Source organism: Populus alba, chromosome 11, assembly GCF_005239225.2.
Source record: "Populus alba chromosome 11, ASM523922v2, whole genome shotgun sequence".
Lineage (NCBI taxonomy): Eukaryota > Viridiplantae > Streptophyta > Magnoliopsida > Malpighiales > Salicaceae > Populus > Populus alba.
Window position 1 is genome coordinate 14860546 of NC_133294.1, and position 12208 is coordinate 14872753.

General features: G+C 35.0%; 2 protein-coding genes across 2 annotated transcripts; both read left to right on the forward strand.

Moving 5' to 3' along the window:
- Positions 1-77: 77 nt before the first annotated feature.
- LOC118038399 (uncharacterized) lies at positions 78-4304 on the forward strand. Its single transcript, XM_035044736.2, has 8 exons — positions 78-703; positions 1950-1995; positions 2254-2303; positions 2452-2493; positions 2880-2993; positions 3655-3733; positions 3818-3889; positions 3975-4304. The coding sequence occupies exons 1-8, from the start codon at positions 228-230 to the stop codon at positions 4020-4022; spliced, it is 927 nt and encodes a 308-aa protein (XP_034900627.1). The 5' UTR covers positions 78-227; the 3' UTR covers positions 4023-4304.
- A 1721-nt stretch (positions 4305-6025) lies between these two features.
- Positions 6026-11698, forward strand: LOC118038397 (choline transporter protein 1). The gene is made up of 10 exons (XM_035044734.2): positions 6026-6464; positions 7230-7588; positions 7736-7881; positions 8057-8240; positions 8707-8780; positions 8906-9019; positions 9759-10115; positions 10352-10612; positions 10987-11214; positions 11350-11698. The coding sequence occupies exons 1-10, from the start codon at positions 6280-6282 to the stop codon at positions 11533-11535; spliced, it is 2094 nt and encodes a 697-aa protein (XP_034900625.1). The 5' UTR covers positions 6026-6279; the 3' UTR covers positions 11536-11698.
- Positions 11699-12208: the final 510 nt, after the last annotated feature.

Sequence of the window (12208 nt, forward strand, 5' to 3'; positions counted from 1 at the left end):
GTAAGCCCACTTTCCTTTTGCTTTTTGTTTTTTTGGTTGAAAAAAAAAATTGTTGGGTTGGAACTACACGCTGGGGGAGTTCAAACTTCAAAGTTTTTTTTTCTGGTCTTCTAATTTTAATTAGAATCCAAACAGGGCATATCTAGCTCGAGCTCACTCAATCATAATCTACTTTATAAATCTCACTTATCTTCCACAGAACCTAAAACCCACGAGAGGAGAAAAAAATGGCCAAAGATGAAAACGGCACCGCGTCGGATAAAGGTGGCGACGTCGTAGAAAGCAGCGGAAAATCAAAAGACAAATCTCGAAAACAAAATTCCGAATCCGAATCACATAGAAGGAGGAGATCGCGAGATAGCACCGATTCCGAGTCGGAGTCAGAATACGAAGACACCAAACGCAGAAAATCGAAGCGAAAGTCCCGGAAACGGAACAGAAGTAGAAGAAGCTCAGATTCGGAGTCGGAATCAGAGTCGGATTATTCGAGTGAGAGTGAAGAATCGGAGAGGAGGAGAAGGAAGAGGAAGGAGAGGAAAAGAAGGGAAAGAGAGGAAGAGAGGGAAAGGAAAAGGAGGAAAAGAGAGAAAGAAAAGAAGAGGGAAAGGAAGGAGAAAGAAAAGAAAAAGAAGGAGAAAGGGAAAAAGGGAGCAGTTACTAATTCATGGGGCAAGTATGGGATTATTAGAGAAACTGATATGTGGTATGGTTTTTTTTTCTTTCTTTAATAAAAAAATGTTTTTTTTTCTTTTTTGTAATTTTGAAGATGCAGTATTATTAAGTGTTGTGTGTGTAAAAGTAGATGAAATTTGAATAATAATAATTTTAGGGTTTGGAAATGGGAAATTAGATCATTGTAGCAGGTTAGTGGAGGTAGGATGTATAGGCCTATTGAGTTGGATTTTTCAGTTTTTCTTTTTCTTCCTCTTCTTCAATGAATTGAGAGTTTGGGCTGGCTTGCTAGCTCGCTCTACAAATTTTACTACTTTTCCTTCCTCTTCTTGTTGTTTTTTTTCTGTTTGCTTGTTTGGGTGCCTTGGACAAAATTTTGTTAAGGAAAAGTAGTGGAAATGAGAAACCTGAAATCACAGTAACTTAGTATCAGGGTCATATTGAGGCCTATAGAATTGAGCTGTTTATGTTTTTGCACCGTCAATGTTGAGATTTTGGTCCGCCGGAAGGGATTGGGTAATAAATATGCAGTAAAAATTTTGTCATTGACGGTTTTTTGTTACGAAATTGTGAAAGCTATGCATATTTAATGCTGCTCGTTTGTTTTATTGATGGCAAACTCAGTAAAGGGAATTTGTTGAAGTTTGAATATTTGATGTCCAACAGTTATTTTGGTAATGGTAATACAAAACCTTCATTTTGAAAATCTTGGACCTTCCTTTTTTACTTAATCAGTACAAGAATCTAGGTCTAACAGAGTTGAGTGATTTGGCTTTTTGTCACATGAGGATTTGTACTTCAAAGTTGATTGGATTCTAGGTTTTGTGACTTCTGTTTCTAAATCTTTCATCTTGTGCATAAACCATTGGTTGGGAATTACTAGTTTTCCCTTGGATCAACCTTGTTTTCAAATGGTCACACTCCATTTAATAAATTATGTTAGACAAACATAAGAGACCTAGGTTCTCGGGAATGCTAAATTAGTGGTTGGGAGTGAATTGACATGTTAAGAATGTTTCCTCGATTCATCTTCCATGTTGCTGACATGTTAAGAATGTTTCCTTGATTCATCTTCCATGTTGCTTCACATGTTATGCTGTTTCTTAAGCTTCATTCAGACTTTGAGGTTGCTGTGATGTTATTAAACTTGTTTCAATACCACTTCCATTCTCCTGTCAAATCATATTGCCTGATAAATTTTATACTTAATTTAGATTTTATCCTTCTTTTGCATAACTATACTCCACTGATCTTATATATTAATCTCTGTTTTGTAGGAATAAACGACCAGAGTTCACTGCATGGTTGGCGGAAGTGAAACAGGTATTTGTTTATGATTTTTCTTTTACCCCATGCTACATTTTGTTTTATTTTATTTTATATATATATATATATATATATTTTTTTTTTTTTTTTTGGGGGAGGGGGGGGGGTTATTTATAGGCAGGTGGGGATGGATTGAAACTTGAGATTAATGATGTTAATTCTGTTGAATTCTTTTATATTCTGTTTATCCTACTACTGTTGACCATGCTATTTGGAGCTATAGGTCATGTTTTAATTGTTTGGATCTCTTTAAAGGTGAATCTAGAAAGCCTGCCAAACTGGGAAGAGAAGCAAATGTTCAAACAGTAAGTGCATAAAAAATTCTTGATTCCATGCATTTCTTTCATCAGAGAAACAACTGATGAAATATAGCCTAGCATGCAGCTTTGGTGCAACTTTCCAACTGAAAATTTTGAGCACTGTCTTAATTTCTTATTGTCAATGATTTTACAGATTCATGGAGGATCACAACACGGCAACTTTTCCTTCCAAAAAGTATGTATCTTTTCTGATATCACATGGATGCTTATAGACTCTCTTCAGTTGTGTTACTCCTTGAAAGGAACTTTGAATATTTCATTATGGAAATAATACAAGGGCAATAAAGTTACTAGGTAAAAAGGAATAAGGACTGGGTGGGATTGGCGAATGGTCTATTCCTGCTGCTAATTTAAATTCAGTTAAAACCATGAGGACCTGTTATTATATTATTTAGATTTTATGTAGGAAAAAAACATCTAGAAGATACTGGGACACTTCGACTGCAGTGCCCCCTGTTAGATAATGTAATTCTCAACTGTAGAGTGGATGGCATTAAAATAGGATGAATTAATGCTTTCCATATTATGGTTACAAAGAATTCTCCATTTTTGTGGTTTCAGATATTATAACCTTGATGCTTATTACCAACATAAAATGGAAAAGGAACTGAAGAAAGGTTTCAAGAAGGTCATTGCATCAGAGCGTACTGTATTTAATGATGAAGAACAGCGTCGGTATGTCACTCTTTGCAATCTCAGTCTAATAAATTGAAAGGGATCTGGCATTCCAGTTTTGTTGCAGTTTTTGTAGCTTGTTACATCTACATGCTATTTGATTTATATACTGCCATACTTGCTGCTGCTATCCTTCTAAGAATCAATTTTCCATACACATGCATCATTCCCTGTTCTTTCTCATTGTTCTTAACCTTGATTCCAAGAGTACTTCTTGGTCACCTGTTATCTTTCCTCACTTCTCACTCTCTCTTTAGAGTTTGAAAATGTGGAGATTTTCCATAGAATGTTAATTTTTGTGTTTTGTGAGCTAATGGTTTAATCTGGTTTAATACGGCTGATTTTATACCTGTAAATATGTTTTGTATGTTTTATTTTGGTGCAAAAGTAGTCCGAAATGGCTATGCATCCTGAAGTTCTTTAAGTTCATCAGTTAATCTTTTCTAGGGACCTCAAACTAAATAAACAAGTACACCTGTAATTCCACACTAGGTAATTTGAACTAGTTATGAACTGCTGAAGTGCAGAACATAAGAAAAAAATTACATTAATTGTCTTTCAAGTTTTGTTACCAATCTTGGTTTCATTGACTGAAAACTATGACAGCTTTATATTTTTGTTCTTGCTTTTTTTTCCAATTATTTTCATTCATTTCTTCCAGGCAAGAACTAATGCGAGAACGTGAAAAGCAAAAGGAAGCAGAGGTGGAAGCTTTAAAGCGTTCTATGCAGAGTGGAATGGTTAGCTTCCTTTCCCTTTCTAATTATGGATTATTTGTTGAAATCTAGGAAATTATGATTGTCTCATCGTCTTGATTTGAATAGGCACAAGCAATGAAAGAACAAGCCCAGCTGAGAGAAGAGATGGCTTACCAGTACAAGCTTGGCAATTTTGAGGTGATGAAAACAATCTTGCTTTGTCTTTGCTGTTCAATTATCTTTTTCTCCAGCTTATCATTGACAAGTCACATTACATTTATAGGCTGCGGCTGCTATTCAAAGAAGGTTGGACCCAGATGTTGCTATGTGAGTCTTACTAGCTTTATCGTGAAAGCCTAAACTATTACAGATTCATGTATTTCTCATCTTATAAAATGCACATGGATCCTGACCATCAAGCTGCCAAAGATATCACTTCTGGTGTTGATATTTATAGTTTTCTGCCATGGAAAACAAACGGATCTTCTTAATGTTTTGGGGCTTAGGCATTTGTGTTTCTCATCATCTATGCACTTCCAGTTTTTGCAGCTACATAGGAATGCTGTATTTAGCAGCCATTGTATCAGCAGTAATGTTAATTCTGATTTTTCTACGCGTTGCAAGTGTTCCTACCGCATGCCATCTATGTGCAACTAGTTGTGTCAACTTTTGGGACGGGTTTAAGTTTCTAGATGCAAAAGTGGAAGATCTGTGCTAGGCTGTGTTGTCTTCAAATCTCTCTTACATGTTAGGCATCACCATCCAACAGATATATTCATAAAAAAGTGAAACATGAATTAGCACACCCCAATACAAAGAGAAGACGATGATGCACAACTGATGTAGACTCTGTTTCCTCCACTCACTGTTCTCTGTTTATCTTAAGCTTCTTGTAGAGCTCACAAAACGAAGGAGATAAAAAAAAAGGGAAATTAAATAGTCGAGACTACAATTCCATGAGTACCTTTCCTTCCAAGCAAGCAGCATATTTTTCCAGCGCCAGGCATGCTTGTATTACATGAAAGGTACACATATGCTGGGTTTATTGACCAAATGAAGGGAAACAACTACAACTAAAGTTAGAAAAAAAGGGACTTGGCGAATGCTAAATTTCTATAAAGAAGAGTCGACAGTGGAGGTGGTGTTATTACTTGTTAGGGTAGTTTTGTGTCTCAGATCCAAAGTGAAGTGGAGGTGCTCTGAACCAGCTAGCCCTAACCAAATGTCAAGGATTGTGTGCGACAATTACAGAGACTTGTGCCTTTTTGTACTGCCGCATATTTATTTTTAAGTGTTTTTTATTTAAAAATATATTAAAATAATATTTTGATACAAAAATACTAAAAATTTTAATTTAAAACAAAAAAAAAACTCTTGAAATTTAATGAGAAGCCAAAGTGTTACTTTATGTAGCCATATAACCAAAACTAGGCATCTAGAAACCCTATCATCTAATCGTCCCGGGGGTTATTCTCAATTATTTGTTTATGCCATTATATATATATCAAAACACGATTATTATTATTTTTTAATTGAAAGATCATGATAAGTTTTGCATTAAAAAAACATATTATTAATAGAAAAGAAGTAAATACATAAATAAAAATGGATTTTTAATTAAAGAAAATTTCGATAAAAATCCAAAAACTTCATAGGCAAAAACTATTTGCTCGACACAGCCTCAACAATTGCTTGACAAGAATTAAATTTTTATTTTTTAATAGAAAAATTTCGTGATTAAATAAAATCTATCAACTTTTTCCATGTATTTATAGATTTAAATAGCCGCAATGAGTGTGAAACAAATATAAGACAATCTAATGTTATTAAGTTATTAAACATATTTAAGGCGGATATAAAAAAATAAAATGAACCTAGATACCAACAAAATAAAAATATATTGAACATCATTTATTTTAAGAAAAGAACATCTTAGTCCGTAGAATGAAAATAAAAATAAATTTGAAGATGGGATCTTTGTTCATGGACTTTTTGGTAACCGTGGTGGGAATGGGATGGTACAAATAATAAAGAAAACAAAAGCTAAGCTAAGCTCTAAAGCAGAGCCAATGGATCAGGAGCGTCCACTTCAAAAGCCGCAGTTACATGGATTCTCTCAAAATATTTGTTTCTTAAGATGTTTTTTTTTATTTTAAAAAAAATATATTAAAATAATATATATTTTTTATTCTTTTAAATTTATTTTTAATAATAATACAGTAAAATAATCCAAAAATATTAAAAAAAATAACTTAAAAAAATAATTAAATTTTAATAAAAAACAAATTAAAACTCACTCCCATCCAAACACCCCCTTAATCTCTGCAAGAACATATCAATGATTCAACAGTATCTTTGTCTTGAAACCAAAAGCAAAATTATTAAACTACTGCTGAAATTTATTCCAAATCTAAAACACACCCTTTTTTAGCTTCCACTCTACTGTCCCTTCTCTTTTTTCTCTCACTAAAAATACTTTCCCTTTTCTGTCTCTCCCGCTCCCTCTACCCCTACTTTCCCTCTCTAGTTCTTGAGCATTGAGAGATAAGAGAGCAAGAGATACATACAGTGGCAGTGTGTGTAGCGAGATGAGAGGACCTCTAGGGGCAGTGATAGGGAGGTACCCTTCAAGTGATGGGAGTACTCAAGTTAGTGGAATCATTAGACACAACAGGAAATGTCGAGATGTTGCATTTCTTGTTATTTTCATAGCATTCTGGGTTGCTATGATTGTTAACTCTAGCTTTGGATTCAACAAAGGAAACCCTTTAAGGCAAGTATCTTTTTTAGCTTTGTTTATAAACATACTCACTTCGAAAACCCAAATGGGGTATCTTTATTTTCTTTGGTAATTTTTTCTTATTTGTGATTTTTATGTTAAGATTTGCTGTCTCTTAAATGGGATCGCTTTTTTTAACATTTGTTAGTTTTAATTTATTAAATTTGTTATTTTTAGCTGTATTTAGAAAAAAAAAAAAAAAAAAGCAGCTATGCATTTGCTCATATTATCTGAGTAGTCTTTACTTTCATGTAAAATTTAGAACTTCCATATGTTACGTAGGTCTCTCTGTTTTTTTTTTTTTTTTTTTTTTTTTTTTTTTATAGCTTTTTTATTGTTTATCTGTTTGGTTGCAAAGAAAATTAATGAAGCAAAAATTGAAAATGGGAATTTGGAATGCCAACCCAAGTTTTAATGAAAATCTCTCTTCAATTTTGGTCAAGTGGTTTTGTATTTGACAGGTCAATAGAGATTTTCAACTTTTCTAGTGCCAAATTTGAGCTCTAGACTGTGAGATAATAAATTTCCCGCTGAAGGTGTTGGCAACTTATAATACATGTTTTTTGGATAGCAAACGATACATTGCTTCACATTGACTGGTTGCTACTTCAAATCTGTGCAATTACTGTATTTAGATTTTGGCTACATTAAGCATATTTGCTTGTGTGTATTTTCCAGTTTTGCTTTGATATGTTTTTTTTTTCATCTACATTTTGCTCTTTGTTCATTATTATGATTGCTTTTGTTATGGCTTATCAGGCTTACTTATGGGCTGGACTACAAAGGAAATGTTTGTGGTGACAGACATGCACACCCTGGTCTTCGTGAATTGGAGCTTACATATTGGTTAAATTCTAACCAGGTCTATCTTAGTGGTTTGAAGAACAGCCAATTCAAGTTGGCTAATGCTCGGAGCATATGCTTGTTGGACTGCCCCATTCCCTCAGAAGATGGACTTAATTGGGTGTGTGATTATCCAGAAGGAGAAATCCGTCTCTCTGTGGATGATTGGATTGATAGGAACTATGACTATTTTGAGTTCCTCACTCCTGAAATGAGAAACACATCTCTTCAACTTCAGGGTCCCTGTTACCCTGTGATATTCCCAAGTGTAAATGGTAAGTAAACTATATTCTGTTTGTGAGGCACAACTTTCTGAAGTACTATCACCAGGATATTAGGGTGCAACTATGTTGATTGATTACAGGCATATTGGTTCTTAACTTCAATTTTTTGTTTGCAAAATTGTGTATGTTTAATCTCAGTTTATTGGAGATGCCAATATGTTGCTCGTGCATCAAATGTATCTATGCGACATTGGCAGCAAATGGGTGGAGTGAACATCAATGAGGACATTATAATAGACAAATCCATTCACAGGTCCATCAATGCTCGGTCATCAGTTTTGAAGGTTAGGGGACTTTCCCCTGCATTGCTTCTTTAGAATGATTATACCAGTGGATAAGTGAATTATATTACTTCATTCCTCCCTCTCTGTGTCATATGCATACTTGGTTTTTCCATGGAGACAACTATACATGTTGGATTTCTGCTGTCAAAGTTCATCATTTATGTTTTGTATGCAGAGATACGTGGCTGACATTGAAAAGTCCTGGCCAGTATTGATTGTTTGTGGAGGACTCTTGCCACTATTTGTATCAGTGATCTGGCTACTGCTGATTCGGCATTTTGTTGCTGCAATGCCTTGGATAACAGTTGCCCTTTTTAATATTCTCATTATCGCAGTAACAATGTTTTACTACCTGAAAGGTTAGCTCTAATGCTTTATGATACAGCAGTATGTTGGCAATGTTGGTAAAGGTAATTCTTATGAGGGTGGACTTAGAAAAACTTGGAATCATGGATATAGCCAATTCTTTTAATGTAGTGTAGTAGCACTGCTTAGCTTCACCAATAAGAAAACAAGTTCCTTTTCTTTTTAAAATACTAAAGGAAATAAAGATGTCCCTGTTTTGGGTTGTGGTTGTTCTGTTAGCTTTTCTGCTCTTGTTGGTGAAGTAGTTCTTCCTAAGTTTTTATACAAAGAGTTTCCTTTTTGCCCTTTTTTGTTCAGCATTGATTGACTCCCGAGTTCTAAAAGTTTAGTTTTCTGTAGCTAACTTATTTTAGTCTCAATGGTTCCAAGTATTGTGACAGAAGTTTCCTTGTACACCTGAATGTGGCAATAATTATTGGAGATGTTAACCTTAGTTTATTATGCTTTTGTCTAATTTAGCTGGATGGATTGGGAATGATGCGATCTCCCCTATCATTGGTGCACTTGATCCGTACTACCACGTGTTTGGACGGGTGGGTTTCCTCATTAATGAGTATATGATTATTTCTCTCTCTTTCCCTCTCTAATATCATGATTTGCTGTGGTTTTTGCATGTGCATGTGTCATGTTATTTACTCAAGTAATTTGCATCTTTCAGGAGCTAAATCATCTCCGCGCTGCTGCTGTTCTGATGACTTTTATAATGGTTGTTTCCATCCTTACATCAATTGCAATTGTCCACCGCATCCTTATGGCTACATCTGTCCTCAAGGCTAGTATATATCTAACTCAAACTAAAATATAATAATGAATAAAAGATTGCTAGAAACTTATGAGTTATGGAAGACTCACAATCGTAGGCCCATTCAATGGTAATGCAGATTTTAGTGCTCCAACCTCAGCAACTTATAATCTGGTAAATCTAATTTAGTGAAGTTTTTAAGATGTGTTTGCATTTTAATTGTGTTCCATTCCTGAACTAGATTGTAGTGATACAGCCAACCAGATCACAGCTTAATTCTTATTCTGTCGCTGGGAACTTATAAATGCAATTATGCATTGCCCTTGCAAGTGTTAGGAATGCCTGATTGTTAAAACACCTTTCTTGACTGGATTACCTTTCAGCTCATCTTCACCTTGGATTCCACTGAATCGTGGTGCCAAATTAAGATATACCACTACTATCAACTACTAGACTACCAAAGATATGCTCAATAGATGTACGGCACTTGGATGATCAATAATTCTAAATTACAGGACCTACCTAGTACCTAGAAATCCATACTCTAGAATTAGAAAATTTCCCAGGATTGCTTCTTTTGCAGATGATGTGCCTGAGCATATGACAAAATTTCTTTTTTCTTTATTGAAAAGTGAGAATACCACTTTCTCAATCGTCTAATTGTGATGAGCTATATCTTCAGGCACAATTTGGTATTCATTATTGATCAACCATAGAATAGGTTGATGCAATTCTGAATGAATGAAGTACTCTTTTACTCTGTATGCAGGTTGCTGCAAAGGTCATAGGAGAAGTTCAAGCACTCATAATCTTTCCAGTGATGCCATATGCTATCCTTGGAATCTTTTATATGTTCTGGTTTGCAGCTGCATTCTATTTGTTTAGTTCCGGCCAGATTGTCCAGAACAATTGCAACTCCAATTGCTGTGCATATGATCTTGTATCAAAAAGGGTCAACTGTGATCGTTGCTGTGGTTATAGTATCCATTATACTCCTCACATATCAATTGCAATTTTTTTCCACCTATTTGGTTGTTACTGGGCCACCCAATTCTTTATAGCTTGCTCTTCAACTGTGATTGCGGGTTCTGTTGCCTCCTATTATTGGGCTCGTGGTGAGACATCGGTAAGACACTAAATCATACATCTAGTATTGACAATTATGCAAAAATCGATCATGTGAATTCATCATATCCAGGAAATGCTTGTGTTATATGCTTTTGATGGGATGGTCTCATTCTGACACAACCTTACTGTGACCACTCTGGACTTGATTGCTTTTAGATGTACTTGTAATTGATATTTTGCAAATTATGTTACCTGAGCATAACTTTTTTAAGCTGTTTATTTTTCGCAATGCAGCCAGAGATTCCATTCCTACCTGTTTTTTCCTCAATGAAGCAGCTTATACGGTACAGCCTTGGTTCTGTGGCTCTTGGCTCCCTGGTGTTGTCGTTTGTGGAATCTGTTCGCTTCATACTTGAGTCAATTCGTCGCAAACTGAAAGTTGCTAATACTACTCCTGAAAGCTGTATGGGAAAGACAGTATATCACACTTCTCGGTTTTGTTTTCAGTGTATTGAGTGGATTATAAGATCTGTGAACCGCAATGCTTATATAATGGTAAGGTTCAAAACTATCAATTTGTCATATCATGTCTTGCATGGCTGCTTGGGTATATTTTGTAAGATATGCCCTGTTAAGTCACGGTAATCTAATATGGCAATGGGACTTGCCATTTGCAGTACAGTCCCCAATTATGTCCTTATTGAAGGATGAACAAGGATACCCATTGTTGTTCCAAAGACTTTACCTGCTTTATTTAATTAAAAAACTCTGGAATGGATTCAGTTGTTTTCTCTTATTGGCTGGCACACAATTGTCACCATGTCATAATACATTTCCTTACGCCCAGAATTTATTTGAGGACTCATTGTCTGTTCAAGCTTGGTTCTTTCGTTGATCCATGTGCTATTTTCTTCTTTTACCTTCTGCAGATAGCTATAACAGGTAAAAGCTTCTGCAGAGCTTCTGCAATTGCAACTGAATTGATCATCAGCAACATCCTTAGAATAGGGAGGGTGAATGTGATTGGAGATGTCATTCTATATCTTGGAAAGTTATGTGTCAGCCTCTCAAGTGCACTTTTTGCTTTCCTGATGTTGGATACCCACAAATATAGATCATCTCATAACAAGATTTCCTCCCCACTGCTTCCTGTGCTGGTATGTGGTTTAATTCCAAGCCAGACATCTAGATATTCAAATAGTTGCACAATATCTTTCCTTGGTACTTTTTCTATGTTATAGAAACCAGTGATTCAAAATGTCTTTATTTTGTGCGTTTCTGTACGTGTGCAGGTCTGCTGGGCTCTCGGTTATGTCGTTGCGACTCTCTTCTTCGCTGTGGTGGAGATGTCAATTGATGCTATCATTCTTTCATTCTGTCAGGATTCGGAGGAGCACCAGGGGACAGCACAATATGCTCCTCCTCTTCTGATGGAGACACTGGGCGATCAAAATGAGATGCAGAGACTTACTCAATGAAACATCCTAATGTACAAGTTGCTTATGTCGCAGTTGCTCAGTAGAATTTGATAATCTAGTCAATATTACTTGGTGAATGAACTTGGAAAGTAAAGGGAAAAGTCGCCAGTGCCGTTTCTATTTATTGTCATCATTATTATTAGTATTTTGTTTAGTTCTCCCACGTCTTGGACTTTGGAGGCTGCCCACTTTAGTTTTCTCCTCTAAAAACTGTAAAGATCATTTTCGAGGCATACGAGGTACTCTTAATAATGTCTTGGAGAGGAGATTTAGTTTTGATTGATATTAGAGGATATCTTTCTACCAAGGAACTAAAATAAAAATAAAAATAATCTTTTTGTAAAATATCAGTAAAGGGTGTTCATTTACCAGTTTGAGTGTCAATTAACACGGTATCTTTTTCAAATAAATAAAAACTTCAAAATCTTTATAAATAATATTTTTTTAAAGAGATAATTACTTTCGAAAGTGTTTGTTTTTAAAAATTACTTTTTATATTTTACTATTTATTTATATAATTGATAACATTTTTATAGAGAGAGAACTAAGTGAAAAATAAAAATATTACAAAACCAATGAAATCAATGCAATTACACAACTACAATCATCTTCAGGGATATTTTAGCTTTTGTGCTAAAACATGAATTTTGTGTTGACCAGTGTATAGTGTATA